The 21,773-nt window shown below is 34.1% G+C and overlaps 1 protein-coding gene across 2 annotated transcripts in view; it reads right to left on the bottom strand.

Moving 5' to 3' along the window:
• SLC12A2 (solute carrier family 12 member 2) overlaps positions 1–21,773 on the bottom strand; it is a 103,096-nt gene that overhangs the window by 26,903 nt on the left and 54,420 nt on the right. For both annotated transcript variants that reach the window (XM_015140677.3, NM_001261785.1), the window contains 8 exon segments: positions 20,443–20,594; positions 14,742–14,849; positions 13,605–13,728; positions 12,389–12,490; positions 11,046–11,201; positions 9,689–9,788; positions 4,558–4,669; positions 906–1,046 (listed from right to left, as the gene is read on the bottom strand). In XM_015140677.3, coding sequence (XP_014996163.1) covers positions 906–1,046; positions 4,558–4,669; positions 9,689–9,788; positions 11,046–11,201; positions 12,389–12,490; positions 13,605–13,728; positions 14,742–14,849; positions 20,443–20,594 — 995 coding nt within the window.

The following is a 21,773-nucleotide window of genomic DNA, read 5'->3' as shown; positions in this document are numbered from 1 at the left end:
TATCTTTTGTTGATTACATGTCAGGATCACTATCTTCCCGTGGTCTCTGCTTCCTTTTCTTATTTTCATGTTTTCTTTAGAATCTCAAAATTTTAAACTACAAAACTACTGAACTCAATTTTTGATGCCTCACTCTTCCCTAGCTCAAGGTCATAAAATCGTTTTAGAATTTTTTTCTATAAACAAAACAAATTGGCCTTTTAAATTTAGGTGTTTAATCCATCTGGAGGTATGTTTTGTGTGGTTTTCATAAGGATCCAGTCTTTTTTTTCACGTAAATAATGAATTATTCTGGCCCATGCTTTCAATAGCACCTCTGTCATGTATGTTAAGTTTCTGGTATTTTGTGGCATTCATCTAACTGTCTACTGCTATATTTTGTGCTGTTTCTTCTGTTTTGTGCCATTCATCTAACTGTCTATCACTATATTCAACACCACAATGTCTTAATTACTACAGTTTTTTGACAGGGCTTTCTTTCCTATCAAGCAAGCCTACCCTGTCCCTTCTTCCTGGATTGCCTTGGCTATTCTTAACCCTGTGCTTATCAAGTTCTAAGAAACACACAACAAAAAGAGATCAGAAGACAATACTCTGAGTCTCCCACCTCTACTTTAACAAAGTAGCTCCACGATTACACAGTTAACACAGAACAACACAATATTTCTACGGTCCCTTTAATTCTGAATTATACAAATCCTAGTAGTTTACTTTCAGTGTCTCATGCTCTACTGATTGAACTAGCCAGGCGACCCAAAGTAGTTTACTTTAATAAAGACATAAAAAAAAGATTTATCATTTGTATTAATATGAAGAATGAAATCTATGAAATCTAGAATTAAAAAGTTTTTAAAAGCTTATACAAATCTAAAATGTAGGCATTTGAAAAGCATTAACAAAGTTACCTGCATCAAATACTGTGCACCTTCTCTCAAGTCATCTGCATGTACTGGAGCGTAAAATGCCTTCATTTTGTTCTTAATAAGCCATCGCTGATATTTGGCTTGATCGATGGACATCTCTTTCATGGCTTGTCTTCGAGGACCCTTTGAATAAAAATATTAATAATATATTTAATTAAAAAGTAAACTACTTCACATTTACATAAACCATTCATCCTGTTATACTGGCTTGAAACAGGTGACTAAATGTAGGGGCGGAAGAAGTATAATAACAGCATTTTATTTTCATGTAGTCTTTTTAATACGTAAGATTACAAAAAAGTAGAGTTGATGGAATAGCTAAGGCACAAGGACACCAGTAGAAAGAAGAAAAGAAACACAGACTTAAAAATAAATTAAGTTTCCATTCTAAGTAAATGAAAGAGGTTAGAAGCTATTGAAAATGAAGAGATTACACAGAGTAAAATAACCACCTTCGATTTTTCTACAGAAAGTTTCCCTAGCTTATTTTCGTTACTCCCAAATGTCTGTGTTATTAATTCTAACTTGAGAATATCACTGAAAATCAAAGTGAGCTATATAATATTAATGCATTTTTCTTCAAAATTCTGTTAAAGGATGAAATAACAGGAGAAACTAAATGAGCTTTGTTAACTCATAACTCTATTTTGATCCTTGTAAGCAATACACAAAATGTTTTATACACAAATATATAAAACAAAAATCTAAAAATAAGCTTAACACACCCTAAATGTAAGTAAGTAAAAATATAATTTACCTTTTGTAGTAGGGAAACTGTCTCATTTATAAACGTCTTATGCTCAAGCCTTGATTTAGCTGATCAGCTCAGAGACAAACTAGAAAACTCCACAAGTCCCAAGTGGGGTCAGTGTCTCCAAGAATCCTTCCACCACCCTAGACACACACACACACACACACACACACACACACACACACACACACACACACGCCCCTTGACTTTGCCACTGTATAAGCAGAACAACCAGCTGGGGATGAGACATGAGGTATACAACACACACTTCTAGAACCAAAGCAAGATGAAGAACAGAACTTGGGAGAGAAGCTAATTCAACAAATACACCTATTTCTTATGCAGCACAGGTAAGCCATCATCCAGTCTGTTCTTAATAAGCACAATGCCAAAAAACTGAAAACTACTTTTGGATTGAAAAAGGTTCATCATTTTTAATAGTTCTCTTCTGGCTAAAACAAAAAAGAATTGGCAACTAAGTGTTTGAACTTAGAAATTCAGCATTCATTTTGCTCTTCTTACATACCAGAGATACTACTTCCCCCTGGAGATATTTATCACAATTTGCCTATTTTTTCCAACCCCCATTTTTTTTCTGTTAAGTAAATGTTCCCAAGTGTTCTTGGGACTTTATAAAACACACACACACACATACACACACACACAAGTTCTGCAATACATGTGCAGAATGTGCAAGTTTGTTACATAGGTATATACATGCCATGGTGGTTTGCTGCACCCATCAACCTGTCATCTACATTAGGTATTTCCCCTAACGCTATCCCTCCCCAAGCACCCCCACCTCCTGACAGGTCCTGCTGTGTGATGTTCCCCTCCCTGTGTCCATGTGTTCTCACTGTTCAACTCCCATTTATGAGTGAGAACATGCAGTATTTGGTTTCCTGTTCTTGGGTTAGTTTGCTGAAAATGATGGTTTCCAGCTTCATCCATGTCCCTGGCAAAGGACATGACATGAACTCATCCTTTTTTATGGCTGCACAGTATTCCATGGTGTATATGTGCTACATTTTCTTTATCCAGTTTATCACTAATGGGCATTTGGGTTGGTTCCAAGTCTTTGCTGTTGTCAACAATGCCGCAGTAAACATACGTGTGCATGTGTCTTAATAGTAGAATGATTTATAATCCTTTGGGTATATACCCAGTAATGGGATTGCTGGCTCAAATGGTATTTCTGGTTCTAGATCCTCAAGGAATCGCCATGCTGTCTTCCACAATGATTGAACTAATTTGAACTCCCACTAACAATGTAAAAGCGTTCCTATTTCTCCACATCTTCTCCAGCATCTGTTGTTTCCTGACTTTTTAATGATCACCATTCTAACTGGCGTGAGATGGTATCTCATTGTGGTTTTGATTTGCATTTCTCTCTAATGAGATTTTTTTCATATGTTTGTTGGCCATATAAATGTCTTCTTTTGAAAAGTGTCTGTTCAGATAGATCCTTTGCCCACTTTTTGACGGGGTGGTTTTTTTCTTGTAAATTTGTTTAAGTTCCTTGTAGATTCTGGGTATTAGCCCTTTGTCAGTTGGGTAGATTGCAAAAATTTTCTTCCATTCTGTAGGCTGCCTGTTCACTCTGATGATAGTTTCTTTTGCTGTGCAGAAGCTCTTTACTTTAATAAGATCCCATTTATCAATTTTGGCTTTTGTTGCCATTGCTTTTGGTGTTTTAGTCATGAAGTCTTTGCCCATGCCTGTGTCCTGAATGGTACTGACTAGGTTTTCTTCTAGGGTTTTTATGGTTTTAGGTCTTACGTTTAAGTCTTTAATCCATCTTAATTTTTGTATAAGGTATGAGGAAGGGGCCCAGTTTCAGACATATTAATGAGAAAAATAACAGTGAATTTTGACTCCATAAGTATCAAAAAGCCAAACCACTCTCTAAGGACAACACAGTTTGTTAAAATCTACTCATAATGAATAAGAGAAACAATGAGAGCTCAAAATTCAATATCTGTTCCAAAATGCTACTTCGAGACCATTTAGGGGCAAAAATATTTTGAAAAAAACAACTACCTGAAAAAAAAAACAGGTTTGCTTGTCAAATTATTTCCAATCTAGAAAGCCCTATAAATTACAAATTATATATAGCATAAAAAATTTTAGTATAAAAAAATTATTTCACACCTGTCAGAATGGCAATTATTAAGTCAAAAAAACAAAAAAACAAAAAAACCCCACAGATGCTGGTGAGGTTGCAGAGAAAAGAAAACACTTATATACTGTTGGTGGGAATGTAAATTATACTTCAGCCACTGTGGAAAACAGTTTGGCTTTCTCAAAGAGCTCAAAGCAGAACTATCATTTGACTCAGCAATCCCATTATTGGGCATATCTCCAAAGGAACATAAATTGTTTTACCATAAAGACACATTCATGTACATGTTCATCGCAGCACTATTCACAATAGCAAAGACATGGAATCACCCTAAATGCCCATCAATGGTAGACTGGATAAAGAAAATGTGGTACATATATACCATGGAATATTATGCAGCCATAAAAAAGAATGAGACCACTTCCTTTCCAGAAACATGGCTGCAGCTAGAAGCTATAATCCTAAGTAAACTAACACAGGAACACAAAACAAAATACCCCATGTTCACTCTTATAAATGGGAGTTAAACATTAAGTACATAAAGATACAAAGTAGGGAAAAACAGACACTGGGGGCTACTGGGTGGGAGGAGGGTGAGGATCAAAAAATTACCTACAGGGTGCTATGCTTATTACCTGGGTGACAAAACAATCTGTACACCAAACCCCTGTGTTTAGCTATATAACAAACCTGCACATGTATCCCTGAACCTAAAATAAAACTTTAAAAAACTTGAAAAAGAAAACAAAATTGATACTTACCATATGTACATGGCCACAGATCATCAAACCAACATTTTTTGTGAAATCATGAACAAGATGAAGTAAAGCTGGACGTGAGTTTGGAGCACCTGTCATAACAAGACACTGTGGCCTAATTGAAGATGAAAAGACAAACAAAATTAGATAAATTTGTGTTTCTGGCAACAAGAACATGATTTTAAGTTGTTTCTCTAAGAAGCTTTCTGTATTCAACTGTCCTTAAGACGCAAGCCACAGGATTCTCAAAAATAGTATTTTTAACCTGGACTTCTTGGTACATGAGAAATGCAGAAACAAAGTCTTGGAACAAACATCATGCCAAATGTCCCTCTAAAATAACAGGTAATATTATACACCAAGATTCTGGTAGGTATTACAGAAAGAAATTATCATGCTAGTTAAAAAAACACGTAACAATTTTTCATTTTCTGAAGGTGATAAATACTCTATTAATAATTCTTTCACAGAGTTTGCGAAACTTCCTGCGAGCACAGCTTTGCCTTCATGTACAAAACAGGTCACTTTCCTTCTCAGCTTGATCACTTCATAATTACTACTACTTCGTGGTATCAGCCCTCTCTAATCTAGCTTAACATTAATCACTGTTGTCACGTGAGTAAAATCACCTATGATGAAAAAAAGATTTCTACTTGAACTAGAAATTTTAATTCTAGCTATCAATGATGAAAGCCAAAACTGAATTTAATTGCCTTTGCAAATGTGAGACAGTGGCATGCCTTTCATATATTTGTAACTCTTGATTTTCACTGACTAGAAATGGAAATCACTGATATTTAATGAAAAAAATATACAGGTCTCCATTTGGTAGGTCCAAACAGGTTGGCAAAAATTCTTTAAGACAAGGATTTATATAATCAAAATAAACTATAACAGAAAGTGAACTGCAGACTACCATTTCTGACTTAAACATTAACTTTTAGAGGAGCCCTTAAAATGAGCATGCAAACCTAAATAACGACTTTTCAAAAAATACCATCTTACTTAGAATTTTAGCAAATGAGCTGGTAAAGCAATTCTGTCTGGGAGAGTTGCTTTGAGGCAATCAAACATGAAATCATGCCCCAGGCTTTCTGAGCTTCAGCAAGTTACATAACTCCTTAGCCAGACAGCATATTTCCTAGTCTTCCTAGGAGCTACATGTGGCCCAATGACTAACTTATAGCCCGTAAGTATGTTCCTATTTCCAGGAAGCTGCGCTGCCTCCATACATTCTTCCCCCTTTCCAGAAAGCTAGACTATGGATGCGGTGATGACTCTGACCACACGAACAAAAACAACTAGGGAATGACAGACTGATAAGGAATGCGGGTCCTGAGTGACCAAAGTATAGCAAATCTGCTTACCTGCCATGAACCATCTGTCTACTTCTGGACTACCATGCGACACCAATGTCTCTCTTGTTTGAGCCACTGTATTTTTCAGTCTTTGTGTTACAGTGGTTTAACCCATACCCTAACTAACAGAATCTGTTATTGTGAGAAATTAACTTGTAGCCCCTACCTCTACTAAATAAAAAACCACAAAGATATAATTTGGTACAGTTTTATCATACCAAAAATGGTACAGTACAAAGTTTATTAGGGATGACTTTGAGTAACAGCAGCAGAGTGCACATCTGCCTTGATTTTGTCTCCTTTCTCAAAGCTCTCCATGACATAGAGATATTTTTTAAAGTCACAAACCACAAAAACATCTAGAGCACAAGTGCATTGAAATACTGAAAGCTAGAAAGCAACTGTAAGAAAAGTAAAGGATTTAACAAATCAGGAAAAAAACAAAATCTGAAAAGCACATGAGAAAGCTATGAAACTACCTGATTTTACATCTAAAAATCACCAAAATGCCTAGGAGTTAGGAACAGTAGGTCCCTCTGGACATGGCAGAACAGTGTGTCAAAGAAAGTAAAAGTTTACACAAGAAGTAACTAAATGGATCTAAATCATTTCCATCACTGTGATAGGTCACTGTCCCTGTCCCTTCCCAACCCTACTAAGCTGGGGCTTATTTGCTGGAGAGAGCCCCTGGTCTGGGAGTCACCAGCAACAGCTGGGGGCAGAAGTAAGCTACTTTTAATAGGAGAGTTTAAAGAACATGTATATACTGAACCCTGAAAGCTTTAAGCTTCTTTCTCCACTTGGCTCCCAGAACGCTCTACCTACAAGCAGAAGATTAAAAGATCTTTTCTGGAAAATCTAATCAGATCAAAAAGAAAGCCTTTCTTTCCAGCAAAGCCACATTAATCTACATTAAGGACTTCAACTGACAAGCTCCACTCACCAATGCCGAACTTCCCTGGCCAAGTATTAGAGATACTTCATTTCAGACAAGGCTAAATCCCAAAACCCAAATTAAAGAAACAGTAAACAGTAAGTCTTCACAAGGTGAAGACAACAAAAATCTTTCGGCAAGTTTGGTGAAGGTTAAGACGGTGATGAATATAGTTAAGTAAGAAGAAAAATTACTTTTGGGGAAACAAAAAAGCTATGTAGCAAAGAAAAAACAGTAATTTACTACATGGCTCAGCTGTTACAGCAGGTTTAAAAGTCTTAAAAATAGAAATACCAAATATGATATAATCAAAAGCATGATATAAAATGTACAGGGAGGATGGGGTATAAAGGTAAGGATGCATGCATGAGGTAGGCATATGTAGATGAAAGACATCAGTCAATAATACCCAAAATTAAAAATCAAAAAGTACAGTAGTCCCCCCTTATCTGCAGCTTTGTTTTCCATTGTTTCAGAATATAGAACATTCCATAAATACACAATTTATAAGTTTTAAATTATACATCATTCTGAGTAGTGTGGTGAAATTTCTCAACATCCGGCTCCATCTGGCCTGGGACATAAATTCTCCCTTTATCCAGCGTCTCCGTGCTACAGATACTACCTACCCAATATCTGTCCTGGTTATCAGATCAACTGTTGCATATCGCAGTGCCTGTGTTCAGGCAACTCTTTTTTACTTCATGATGCCCTCAAAGCACAAGAGTAGTGATGCTGGCAATTTGAATATGCCAAGAAAAACTGTAAAATGCTTCCTTTAAGTGAAAAGGTAAAAGTTCTTAGTAAGGAAAGAAAAAAAATCATATGCAGAGGTTACTAAAATCTACAGTAAGAAAATGAATCTTCTAACTGTGAAATTATAAGGAAGGAAAAATAAATTCATGCTAGTTTTGCTTCTGTACTTCAAACTGTAAGAGTTGCAGCTGTAATGTGCAATAAGGGCTTAGTTAAGATGGAAAAGGCACTAACTTTGTGGATAGGAGACATGAACAACAACCACAAAAAGGTGTTCTGACCCATGACAATGAAGTTGAGTACTCTCTGCAGTTCCAGCTATCCACTGAGGGACCCGGAACATAACCCCTGTGGGTAACGGGACTACTGTGCAGCAACACAAGCATGATATTTATGAAGTAGGATATGAGGAGCAGGCAACTACTGATTTTCATGACAAACCTTGCAGACTAGCTTTTCCTCTTTACACAATATTCACGTATAATTCTTGTAAAAATTAAAAAGCCAAATTGGGCTAATTTTTTTTTTTTAGACAGGGTCTCGCTATTGCCCAGGCTAGCATGTAGTGGTGCAATCATGGCTTACTATAGCCTAGACACTTCTAGACTCAAGTGATCCCGCAGCCTTGGTCTCCCGACCACAGGTATGCACTATCATACTTGGCTATTTTTTAAATTTTTGGTAAAGACAAGATCTCACTATGTTGCCTAGCCTGGTCTGAAATTGCTGGTCTCCAACTCCTAAGCTCAAGTGATCCTTCTACCTCAGGCTCCCCAAGTGATGGGACTGCAGGCATGAGCCACCATGCCCAAAAATAATTTTTTTTAATGTTGCCTTTACTACAATGAGCCAAAGCAATAGGTTTTGTGTTTGTTTGTTTTTTAAATTAATGGCAAATAAACATAGACTCTTGGTCATACTCTCAGTTCTAGGATACAACTTTTTACATAAAAAGAGTAATTTCTATTTTCTGTTATCTTTGACATCACTATCCAAAATATGCTGAAGTGAAAAGTTTTCCTCCCAGGGCTCTCATTCCTTCTTCTCCATTTCTGTCTACACTAAAGCTGAAGACCTGCGTGTGGTCTCTGAGAACTTTTTATTCTAGCAAAAGGAAGAGGGGAATTCGAAAAAGTAACAAAAAAATAAACAATTACTTTGACTGGGAGGGAGACTGGGTAGAGCAATTCTCTTTTGACACTTATCTATGTTTCAGCGTTTCTTTAAACATAGGAAAGATTTGTGTTTATCATGCAGAAGCCAATAAGGAGGGATTACTCATGACTAAAGAAAGTTTATACTGAGGGTTAATAAACTATTAGAAAGATAATATAATCTTCTTTTGTTTTTTTTGGAGACGGAGTCTCACTCTGTTGCCCAGGCTGGAGTGCAGTGGCATGATCTTGGCTCACTGCAACTTCCGCCTCCTGGGTTCAAGCCATTCTCCTGCCTCAGCCTCCCAAGTAGCTGGGACTACAGACATGCACCACCATGCCTGGCTAATTTTTTTATTTTTAGTAGAGACAGGGTTTTACCATGTTGGCCAGGCTAGTCTCGAACTCTTGACCTCAAGTGATCCCCCAGCCTCAGCCTCCCAAAGTGCTGGGATTACAGGCATGAGCCACCGTGCCCATCCAAAAAGGTAATATATTCTTAAAGTCATTTACTGAGGAAAATAGTAATAAATGCTCTTTAGTGTAAGCACTGATTCTTTGTCACTATAAGTTACTTCCAGTTAATCACTGATAAGACACAACTAACAATTTTAGTGTGTTGGTAATGTACAAAATAAGGCATGTCAAAAAATCTTTATGAATCTCATACAGTTACATAACTTTAATGGCCATGGAGAAAATAAAACTTTGACTTTATGATACGCATCATTTAAAAGTCTTCAAGTGAGAAAACTCCAAAACCCTCATAACATTTTTGTTAATTTTTCTCTTTGTACAATTTTGTTCTTGAATAATTAAACTGCCCAAGTCCCATTAAAAATGTGAAATGCACATGAAAATGTCACTGAAAAATAAGAACTGACTGGCCAGCAAAAAGAAAATGCTTTCATGTTTCCTTCTTTATCACATACCTAAAGTTTTTCACGTGGTCTTCCACTCCAGAAAGACGAATTGAATGCTGCAGTGCATTCAGGTAAGTCAGGGCTTGTGTAGAGGATCCCCAATTCACATCTGTGGGAAGATAATGTTCATGCAGCATTAATATCAGTAATAACAACCAATAAATAGCGAATCTGAGGCACAGAGAATTAAACATGCTTTCACATTTAAAAAGTCAATTGCTGAAATACACTATTGTACTTTCAATAGTTCACATATACAGCAAGATATTAAGACTGATAATCTGAACTATAATTCATTTAAAGTATAATTTAGAAAAGATAGATAGGGCTGCAGACATACTGTGCATACAACTCTAAAAGAGTTTTACAAATAAATATGTTAAAATTATTGTTTGTATAGCCAAAGGTCTAAAGGGAAATGAGCAAATTTCTAATTGTTAAGAAACACTTGTTTATAGTACTTAACTGGGTTATTTGAACAGGAAAATTTTATTTCTTACTGAATAAACAACTTGGACTTCAAATGATTTAGACATTTGTTAATTTATAGACTTAATAGGTACGTTAGAGAAATAATTTCTTCTAAAATGGTTTATTTCATTTCTGGAGCTACCACTTTAATCTAAAAGCTCATCATTTCATATCTGGATTACAAAATGTATTCTTATTGAAACTAATCTTATGTAATCTCTTCCCAATCTATTCTATTAAGCCCAAATGAAGACTTTCTCATTAGGTCTTTCTTGTGTCACAGGTTATAATGCTCAATACTGGGACCAATCCTAACATACTCTAGCATCATCATCTTACTGGGAGATACATTTAGCTGTTATCAATATGACATACTAGGAAATCACTAATCATTGCCCAGTTAAAACAAGTTTGTCCAATTTCCCCTGCTACATAGTATCCTAGTGGGAAAGACACTATGTCTTCCAATATTTTGTTAACTCCGTGTTATTCAATACAGTTCTAAGACCACAGTAGGTTATATATAGATAGCCTAGCTTATTAGGCTACATAGCTACTACAGTACTGTAACTGGATCCTTTCAAAAAATAATTTTAAAATATAGTGAGTGCAGCAAAATGTTAATTATATGCATTTATTATTTTTCTACAAATAGGATCAATTTAATTTATGAGTAAGAATGGAAACCGTAAGAATAAAAAATCTCGAAGTAACTGTTTTATTAAAACTACATGTATTTGAAAAAAATAAAACTTTAAAGAGTTTGGAAATAAAGTATTTTAGGTTTTATACAAAGTAGCTTTCAAATATACAAAAGATGATGCTTAAAATGAAAAATAACAAAGAACTTCTAGATGTTTTCTAGCTTGGGATACAAACAAAAAAGTCTACTAACCTGGTTTTTTGTAGGTAACATAAATATACAGCCCAAGGACTATCACATATGTTAGCAGTGCAGCCCACCAGTTAATGACAAACATCACTATGCAACAAAGAATTGCTCCCAGAAGTGATATCCACATGTTGTAGTATTTGAATGCAGGACGCCATCCTAACAATAACAAATAAATAAAAGTCACGCAAATACTTCATCTGCTTTACATAATGGTACATATGTATTCAAAAAATAACATTCTTTAGCGCTGACACACTGAGAGGACTTTGAGCATTAAGTATAAGTCTAATACTGAAAAGTGAAGTCAAAGACTATTATTGATCACAATTGAATTTGACAATTCTTGATGACTATGAAAAGGTAATATCTATTTCCACATTACTGTATCCTACTAGTTCTGTATTCAATAAACCCTTCATTAAAAGAGTAAATCAACCTACCTTAGGTGAATGTTAAAAACTACAGAAGGTTTTAAAAAGAAAGGTTTCAAATTGAATCCTTAGTAGTAACTAGGCTTTATTTTCTGGTTCTAAGATGACTCATATCCATAGTCTAATGAATATATAAAACATTTCAAACAAAATGTTCATAAAAATCATTAAAAACATAATCAACTTGCTAGAAGAACTAAGAGCTGACTACAGAAACACCTACCTTCCCATTGAGTGAAGTATTTATGAAGGAAGCCCACTTTAAAAAATGTTGAAGACCACGTTTTTAAATTTTCATTGGTAAGTAGTTCCACAGGCAAAATTATTTTAAAAGATCATTTCAATAAAATTTATATATTTAAAGTAAAACCCTGATGCTAGAATGTTTGTGTTCAAAGTTCTCATACTTTATCTTCCCTGTCCTCAGACTTTCAAATCTTTAAAAGGAACAATGCTTTTGTTTCTTCAGTTCCTTTCCTGATTTGCAACGGTAGTCACAGTTTATAAGAAAAGTCTCATACATTTACAGTTGACAGAGACCCCTTATGTCAGAATTTTACAGAATTCACTATGTTAAAACCATTTTCTTACAGGTAACCTACATCAGAGTGATGTTCTTAGAACTAAAATAGAAATCAGCTAAAGATTGAAAAACTAGTTTTTTAAAAAGTAACAATTTTTTACAGTGTTATCAGAATTAGATTAATGCTAAACGCTTTGAAGACAAACAATATTATCAGTAAACTTACTGATAAAGAGATCTTTGAAGACTTAATTTGAATTAACTATAAAGGCAGACATGGCATTAATGAACTAATCCCACACATAATATCTTTTAAAATGTGGCAAAAGTTTTATTTTCTTAGAAATCAAAAATAGTATTTACAAACTTTTTTAAAAATGTAAAATTACCTGGAGATTTTGCAAGTGATGCATGGAATACTGAAAAATTGATCAATGCATATGATGCAAGGAAGAAGTTTGAGATAATTGGGGCAATAACATTCAGTTCAGCTGCAAAACAAACACGTGCAAGATTTACTGACGTATTAGACATTTAACTTTTTAAAATTATGAAGTATTTCAAATCTTTAGTTAACAACACAACACCCCATAACTACCATCCAGATTTCATAAACATTTAGATTTTGCCATATATGCCTCATATACTTAACTTTTCAGAAATCCAATCCTATGCAAACTATTGAATCCCCTTTATACTTTATCTCACACTTCTCCAAACTTGGTATATTCTGTCCAGTCATACATAGTTTTATGACATATATAGTCTATATGCATCATACAGTACTGTTCTGGGTGTTTTAAAAGTTATGTAAATAGCATACCATATGTATCATTCTGAAATTTGATCTTTTACATTTATTTTTGAAATTCATCCACATTGATATGTGAAAACCAAGTTTATTCCTCTAACTGCTGCATAGTTTTCTTCTATTGATCTAGGTTGCTTTCATTTTTCACTATAATGAATAATACTAGAAACATTATTGTATATGGCTCTTTAAGTATATATACAAGTTTCTACAGGGCACACACCTAGAAGGAAAACTGCTGATTACAGAAAAGTTTACGAGATATTGCCCTCTTGTTCTCCAGAAGTGGTTACACCAAATACACATCTAATGGTGTCAGATGGGAGTTAGTTTCCACATAGTCCCACAACACTTGGTGGTACATCAGCCTTTTAATGTCAACTAGTCTCAGAGGTTAGACAAAATTCTTTAAACCTTAAAAAGTCCAATGTCGTCTTTAGCAGTGGAAGACCCAACAGAGCTCACTTGTGATCAGAGGCAGAGTGCCAAAAAAATAGATCACCAAAGGCACTGATGTCACAGGTGACACTGCAATCCTTTTCTTTATGCCATTATCATATTTGTTTTAGGAAAAAGAACCTAGGAATTCCCTTTAGGCTCTAATGAGGACTTAGTAATGGCAATAATTTCAGCAAATATGTACTGAGTGCTATTACTTACAGTACTTTATAAACTTTCTTTGATTACAAAGAGACTTAGTATACCAAGATAACGTTGTTAATAATTTAATAAGTCAATGCCTAGAATATAGATGCACCAAAAATCTACAATAACACACCATTTATATAACTAACCAATTAAGATGAATCCAAGTGCAATTAAGAATGTTAAGATGTAGCCACGAAGAGGTTCATTATTTTTCCCATAACCTTTAGCAAACATCTGGAAAGCTGGGTAGATGTTGTCCTTACATAAAGCCTAATGAAAGAAAACATTAAAATGAAATATATTAAAATTAGATATATAGATTTACTGATAGTTCTAATAGGTTAATCAGGATTGAGACTCAAGTTTCTAATTCTCGGTCATCCCTTTTATCCTGTCCCACATACTGCTTCACCTACAAAATGTAAAGGAAATTCAAACATTTCAAACATCAGAAGGATGCTGGTCAAAATTTCTATCTGCCTTACCCTATCGCCATGTTGAAATTAAATTTTATGAAGAAGAAATCAGAGAAGCAGGCATACAAGTAAAAACAAAGTTGGAAGCTTGATAAATGATATAGTTGTGACCTATTTTAAGAAAAACAAGCCGATATCTTAAAGCAGATAAAAATCCTGACTATAAAACTTAACTATCTTTCTTAAAACATTGCTGAACACTGTCTTAAATGATATACTCATTGGCTATAAATACAGCATTAAGAACAAGACTGCAGAATCAACATTCATTTATTTGATTTAGCAATAAAAAGTACTTCCCATCAGTATTCAGCTGTTTAATGCTCACTAAAAGGAGATAATGTCTATCCTATACATCATTATACCCTCAAGTAATGAACACAATGTGTAGCACACGTTAGGTACTTAAATATTTGTAAAATAAAATATTTAGGTTGAAACCATACTAACCAGAACAAAGATATTTTGCTACTCCCCATTTGCAGTCTTAGACTGCATTCCTATACCTTAGACATCTTGAAAAAGTATGCTAAATATGTCAAAAAAGCAAACATCCAGCACTTCTAAAAAGAGAACTCAGACTATACCTTGACAGCAGGCAAATGCACAAATGTTTATATAAATAAACATATTCACGTTCATTCATACACATAAAATTATGTATGTCTTTATGTGCATATATATATCATGTATATGTATATACATGGTTGACAGAAGCAAATAAATTTGTAAACAGCAACAATTTCAAATTAAGAAGCATTACTTTAACTCTCCCTTTAATAAAGCCTGTAATATAAAAACGCTTACCTGAAATATTTTGGGAGCACTCACAAGGGATGCTAATGCTGAAGAAAGAGTGGCTGAAAAGATACCTGCAGAAATTAATGGTGTAAATCCTGACACCATACTCATTACCTTAAATAAAAGTGACAAAAATAGAAAAATAAATCTCACAATTCAGAAAATAGCACAATATTATGTGGTCACATTTTGAAGGAGGTTAACACTGGGGATAATTTTATAGTAATAACAACAACAATGCTATGTGCATTACAAATATCTGAAACAAATTTACCACTAGTCCTTACCTTAAGAAAACCTTTTCATTCATAAAATGTTAAACACACACAATGGCAGAGAGAAGAGAATAATGAACTGCTAACATTTATCACCTAATTTCAACAATGATCAACTTAGGGCCATTCCCCACAATATTTTGAAACAAGTCCCAGATATCCTTTAACATATAAATATTTCAGTATGTATCTCTAACAGATAAGGACTTTTGAAAACTTAACTATAATGCCAATGTCACAGCTTAAAAACTTAATAATTGCTTAACAGTACCACAAAAAGGCAAGTCGGCATTCAAATTCCCTAAATTACCCTTTCTTATCTTTCAAAAAGAGTCTGTTCAAATCAGGATCCAAAAAAAAAAGGTTACACATTATATTATATTTGGTTTATGTGTCTCTTCAGTCTTTTTCAATCAACAGGTTCACATTTCCTTTTCCTTTTATTATTTTTCTATCATTTCTCTCATGGAGATCTCATGCTCTGGATTTTTCGGACTTCATCATCATTGTGTTGCTTAACAACTCTTCTCATTTCTATAATTCTAGTAAACTAGTTCTATCTAGACAGTTAATCAAAATGAGGTAAAAGTTTTGGCAAGAGTATTGCATAAGTGCCATCATGTACTTCTCATTAGGAAGGCTGTTTCTTATGTTAAGATAGTATTGTGGTTAGACTATTTTTTTCTAAGCCTTTATCTTTTAGAGCTAAATGTGGAAATATTTCCAGCTGAAGATATGATCTAAAGTCTAGGGTTTTGCTCTAAATAATCTGGGATAGGAGGAGTTACACAGGAAACAAAATTAACCATGCATTGATAACTGATAAAGCTGGGTATTATAGGTATTAGGTGTATTATACTGCTTTCTCTGTGTACATGTTCAAATATTTCCTCTTAGAAAACTTAAAAAAAAAACAAAAAACAAAAAAAACCACCAACAACAAAGGACTGATCACCAAGCTCATGAATCAGGTAAATTCAAACTGAGGGGCACAATTCAAAACAACCCGGTTCAAATGCTGAAAATGTCAATGTCATAAAGATTAATGTGAGCTAGAAACTCCCCTAGATTAAATGATTTTAAAATGACATGATAACTAAATACTATGCGTGATCCTAGATGAATCTTGGACTTAGAAAAAATACTATAAAGGACATTACTGGGACAAGTGGAGAAATATGAACATAGGATATATATTTAAATAACAGTATTTCATCAATGTTTAATTTCTTAAGTAGGATAACCATATTGTGCTTACACAAAATGCATTAAATACTTCAAAATGATTGTCATGTCATGATGTCTATAACTTATTTGAGGAGAAAAAGACTATACATATACACATACAAAGCAAATAGGGTACAATATAAACTAGTAAATATAACTGAAGGATAAGTACACAGGTATTCACTGTGTACTTCTGAATCTGTGAAACTTGTCAAAACACAAAATTAAAGTGGAGGAGTTGTGTGGTGGATTCAACTATTGTCAACTTGAGCAGCTGTGAATGGTATTATAAATTTCCCAGCAGTGAATGGTGATCTTCACTCAGATTATTTGCTTCATTGGTAGAGATTTTATCTTTCATTTATATTGACTAAGAACATGTCAACTGAGACCAAAGAGATAAGGAAATCAGGTTTTAAGCTGTTTCTGTCACACATTTGACTGTAAAATTTAATTGTTTAAACCAAACAGAAAGTTAGCAACGGGTACAATCCCTGTCCACAATGCATAAGCCTGATTTCATGTACACATAAACCACCCTGTTGACTAAACATCTTTCCCTAGATCTTCCATTAGATTTAAGGTTAAATATGAAGAATACATCTCTGAAGTGTTTTAAAGACAGTAGCACAGACTTCTAAGAGTGGGGAGAAAATGTGAAAAGATTATTTTCTACTCAGCCTTTTAATAACAATTTGATAGTTATATATATGCTGTGCATTTTTCATAGTCACTATTTTTCACAGTAATGCTGGATTACTTAGAACTGACAACCTTATCTTTAGGGAAGGAGACTGTGAAGGACAGATGAGTCAAGATTAAAATGAATAAACCCAGTTTCTGCTATACAGCCTCATTAGATCACACAAAATTCTGTATCTGTCGTAACGATCTCAAAGTTAAATTAAGTACAAAGAAAGACGTAATTGGACGAAAGTAGAGAAAGAGTATATGATACATTCTGCATTGTAGGAGTAAGGCAAAACTGACACCACCAGCATTACTATAGCCTTTTCTCTTCCATGTTGAGGAAATAATACATTTTCCCTTCTTCCATCAGTTATAAATTGAAATAAATTATGATCCAGACTTTTCATCTGGAAATACTATGTTTTGGGGCCTGCTATAATAGGTTTCCTGTTTTCTAGTAAATAGTTGAACAGTTACCCAATAACCTCTGCACTTCTCAACATGTAATGGTAAAATATCAGCAGCAAGGATAATAATATTGAATGTAAATAATATTAGTGTCAACGATATACAGTGGAAACAGATGAAAAAATGACCGTGTTGTCTCTAAAGGGGAAAAAAAGACAAAAGTCTAATAAAAGCTAAAAGATAGCAAGTAAACAAAATGAATGATAAAAGTCTGTGTGGGGGTGTGTGTTGAAGATGATTTGGGATTCAAGAAAATCTTCATGGAACTAAGTTGCCTTGAAGTCAGGCGGATCTGGACATGGAAAAATAAACCACAGGAGAATTCCAAGCAGAGTGAAGCAATGACTAAAGGAAGAGAGTAGGGTATGTATGTGTGCGTGTACAAATACACTCAGTGGCTGGAGTCCAGTGGGAACAGAAGGCAGTGAGGCTTAAGAAGAGGTATGAAGGGCTCTGACTGATTTAGACTAAAGCTCACATTTTGTTTATTATGCAACAGTGAGTCAAAGGTTTCAGAGGACATTATAATGTAGAAATATAGCAAGCAATATAAGACTATATATACAATTTAAAATTTAAGAGCAACAAGATAACTCAAATAACTTTATTTCCTGAAGTATGAAAAGGTGATTATAAAGTATGACTTGTACAGATCTTATGATGGAGACTCCAACTTACATACTCCTCACTTATGTCCTATCCACCATTCTTCATTATCCAAATGCCAAGGTATTTATATTTTCACAAGATTTTCCCTCATGTTGCATTGCTTTACAAAGTATTTTTGAAAAGTTTACTTACTTTAAATTAGAAAAGCAGCTTTACTTATACCAAATTCCTCTTTGCTTGAATGAGTCCATACTAGACTTGATAAAGACAAGAAACTTTTCTATCTTAAGGCCACACAGAAATCTGACTGGTATTTTCAGTCACTGGGCAAAGACCAACGTTTGTGCCTTCCATACACAATATCAATGTCAGAATTGGCCTGAATCATTAGCTGGATATGAATACTTTCTTTCATTCCTACAATTCTGCCTAGTCTCATGACTAGAAAACACAAACTTCTATCACATAATTGAGTTCAATATTTGTAACCACTGAAAGTAGAGTCAATTGCTTCAAACTACATAATAAAAAATAAAAACAATGCCTTTACAAATTTTAGTTAAAACTGTATTGTAAAATTTACAGATTGTACATAAAACACAGCATTTTAAATACACTAAAATCCAAATTATTCTGTTTATACAATACTGAAAAAAATTACAAAGCAAAATTTTTATTTTTCTTTGGAAATCAGGAGAACCATGTACTCTATGAATTTACAATAGAATATTTTGATTTAATCTCCTGAATCTACACCTTTGTGTTCTTTCTACCATCTTAGGACTTAACAAACAACTCAAAATTATCCTCCAAATTAATTGTAGTAATATATTTTCCCCTTATATAATCTTTTCTGTTTCTAAAAATGCATAAATCTGGCAGACTAAAATTTCATTTCAATTTCAGTATCTTAATAGAGGTAACAATAAACAGCAGAACTGACAGCCTCCAAATACTTGAGAAGTACTACTAAACTGTCCAGTTTGTATGTTTTAGAAATTCACTAGCTTTCAAGTATCCATTCAGAATTAAATTCTGTTGTTAAATGTTAAATGGTGATTTCATGCTGAATGACTTTATATGAGCCGTATCTAATAAAGTAACACTACTATTGACACTGATCAATGCTTTTATAAAGGCCATTTATATATAAAGCAATTATGAAGACTAATTAGAAAACTGAACTCAATTGGTATGGGTTTAAATTGCGCAAAATAAAAATATTTAGTTGTAAATTTAACAAAATACATACAGGATGCGTATGCTGAAAACGACAAAATGCTAACTAAAAAAAATCAAAGACAACACAAATAAATGGAGAGATGATGTTTATGAATTGAACACTCAACATAGTCAATTCTCTCCAAATTGATATACCAGTTTAATGTAAATTCCTATCAAAATCCCATCAAGACTTTTTAAAAATAAATGTAAGGTACTTGGGTGATAGGTGTGCCCAAATCTCAGACTCCATCACAACACAATTCATCCATGTAACCAGAAACCACATGTAACCCAAAAACTACTGAAGTGATTAAAAAAAATTAAAAAGTAAATAAATTAATTAAAACACACACACACACAATGTTATTTTAAATTTTTATATGGAAAGACAAACGAACTAAAATAGCTAAAACAATTTTTTTAGAAAGGCTAAAATGGGAGGAATTAATCTACCTGACCTCAAAACTTACCATTTAACTACAGTAATTAAGAATGTGTGGTACTGACACAAAGACAGACACAAAGATCAACAGAACAAAATCAAGAATCTAAAAACAGACCCACACAAATACGACCATGTGCAAGATGATTCCATGCTTTCTAAAGCAGTATATTTATATACTACATATATAAATACACACACACTCATATATATATGTTACATGCTGTTATAAAAACATTAACTTCCAGGGGTTCTTTGCTCTTGAACATCCTCAGATTTTATCCATTCATATTTTAGTTTGCCCAATTAGATATCTACAGTTTTAGGGGAATATAAAGAACAACTGGCCAGGCGCAGTGGCTCACACCTGCCATCCCAGCACTTTGGGAGGCCCAGGCAGGTGGATCACTTGACATCAGGAGTTCGAGACCAGCCTAGCCAACATGGTAAAACCCCATCCTTACTAAAAATACAAAAGTTAGCCGGGCGTGGTGGCGGGCGCCTGCAGTCCCAGCTACACGGGAGATTGAGGCGAGAGAATCGTTTGAACCTAGGAGGCGGAGGTTGCAGCAAGCCAAGCTAGCACCACTGTGCTACAGCCTGGGGGACAGAGCAAAACTCTATCTCAAGAAAAAAATTAAAAATTAAGAAAAATAAAATAACAACTGTCTTCCCTTCTATGCTATGGCTATATTGTGAATGGTCAGATTTGACAGTAGTCTCACCCCTAGATAAATACAGAACGTCTGTATATTACAAAGCCAATGCTCACCTGGAAGTTGTTCATTAGGCCATAGGAACAAGGACTGCTTTCACAAGATGAAAAATCAAAGTTTAATTTGCAGGCTGCAGAAGTACAGTTTGTTAACTCTGTGACAATAGTGTCATTAACGTTTCCAGTGGCATCTCGAACAACACAAGAACCTAAAGTTGTGACAAGACACAAGTGACAACAAAAATAATATACTTAATATCTACATTCATTTCAAAATTATACACATATATATTTATAAAGAAACCAAAGTATTGACTATATATCTACTCAATTATAATAGCATACATTGCATTTACAGTTAAGACTTTACTTGGAACAGAATTTGTAAAGCATCATGGTCCCCAATATTTGGTGAAACTGAATCTTTTATAAAGAATAGTATTTACACATAAACACTTAAAAATCATGTAAACAGAGTTGTGGAAAATGGTATATTAGCAAACTATTTTCTAGCCTATTTGGTAAAGATGTCCTTAAGTAAATATGAAAACACTGTACTGAAAGAGTTCCAAACAGCAGTGATGTTTTCCTATACTCCAAATATTCTATACTTGAACGTGGCTAAAAATCAGACTTCAGGTAATACCATTCTTCTGTGAGGGAAAATAATTTGAATATTAATGAATTATAATTATATTCAAATCTCTGTCTCAAATATGATTACCCTGAAAAGAAGAAAACACACGGTATCTAAGATTTGCTTAAAAATAACCCATAGAGCAGAGTGACTTGGAAATAGATGAAACGAGATTAAGCATGTACTAATATTTTTGCTAACTGTTTTGAAGCTGCATAATAATTATTGAGCTAATTTGAATATGCTCCCTACTCTTCCATAAAATTGAAAACTTCCGTAATAAAATATTTAAAAAGTGACCTTGAAGCAAGCTTTACTATTCGGAGTAACGTGTAATGCATAACTAATGGTAATTACCGTTCCTTATACTTTAAAGATTTTTACTTTCTGAAGCACTTTTTCAGTATTATTTCATCATATATTGAGGTAAAAATTACATGCATGACAGCAAAAATTGAATAAACAGAACTAAGTATGAGAAGGGAGGATATTTTAATGACTAGGCAGACTATACAGTTCCTTGTTTTTCAATTTTTTCATCTACCATTCAGAACAGTCCTTGAAAAACCATGTTTCCATAAAGGTACCTCTGAAACAACTGGCAAATGAGGGGAGTACAGAGCCTTGCAAATCCCCCCAGCCCTAAAGTAACTGTATTTTCATGTACTTTGTATTCTGATAGTCTATGCCTGAAATTTTTTTGGGAAAAAAGGTTCCACTGCTTTGAGCTTAACAAGCACTGGTGTAGAGG

Source organism: Macaca mulatta, chromosome 6 (genome assembly GCF_049350105.2).
Source record: "Macaca mulatta isolate MMU2019108-1 chromosome 6, T2T-MMU8v2.0, whole genome shotgun sequence".
In the NCBI taxonomy this organism is placed as follows: domain Eukaryota; kingdom Metazoa; phylum Chordata; class Mammalia; order Primates; family Cercopithecidae; genus Macaca; species Macaca mulatta.
Note: the sequence above shows the minus strand (reverse complement) of the source record. Positions and strands in the feature narration are given on the sequence as shown.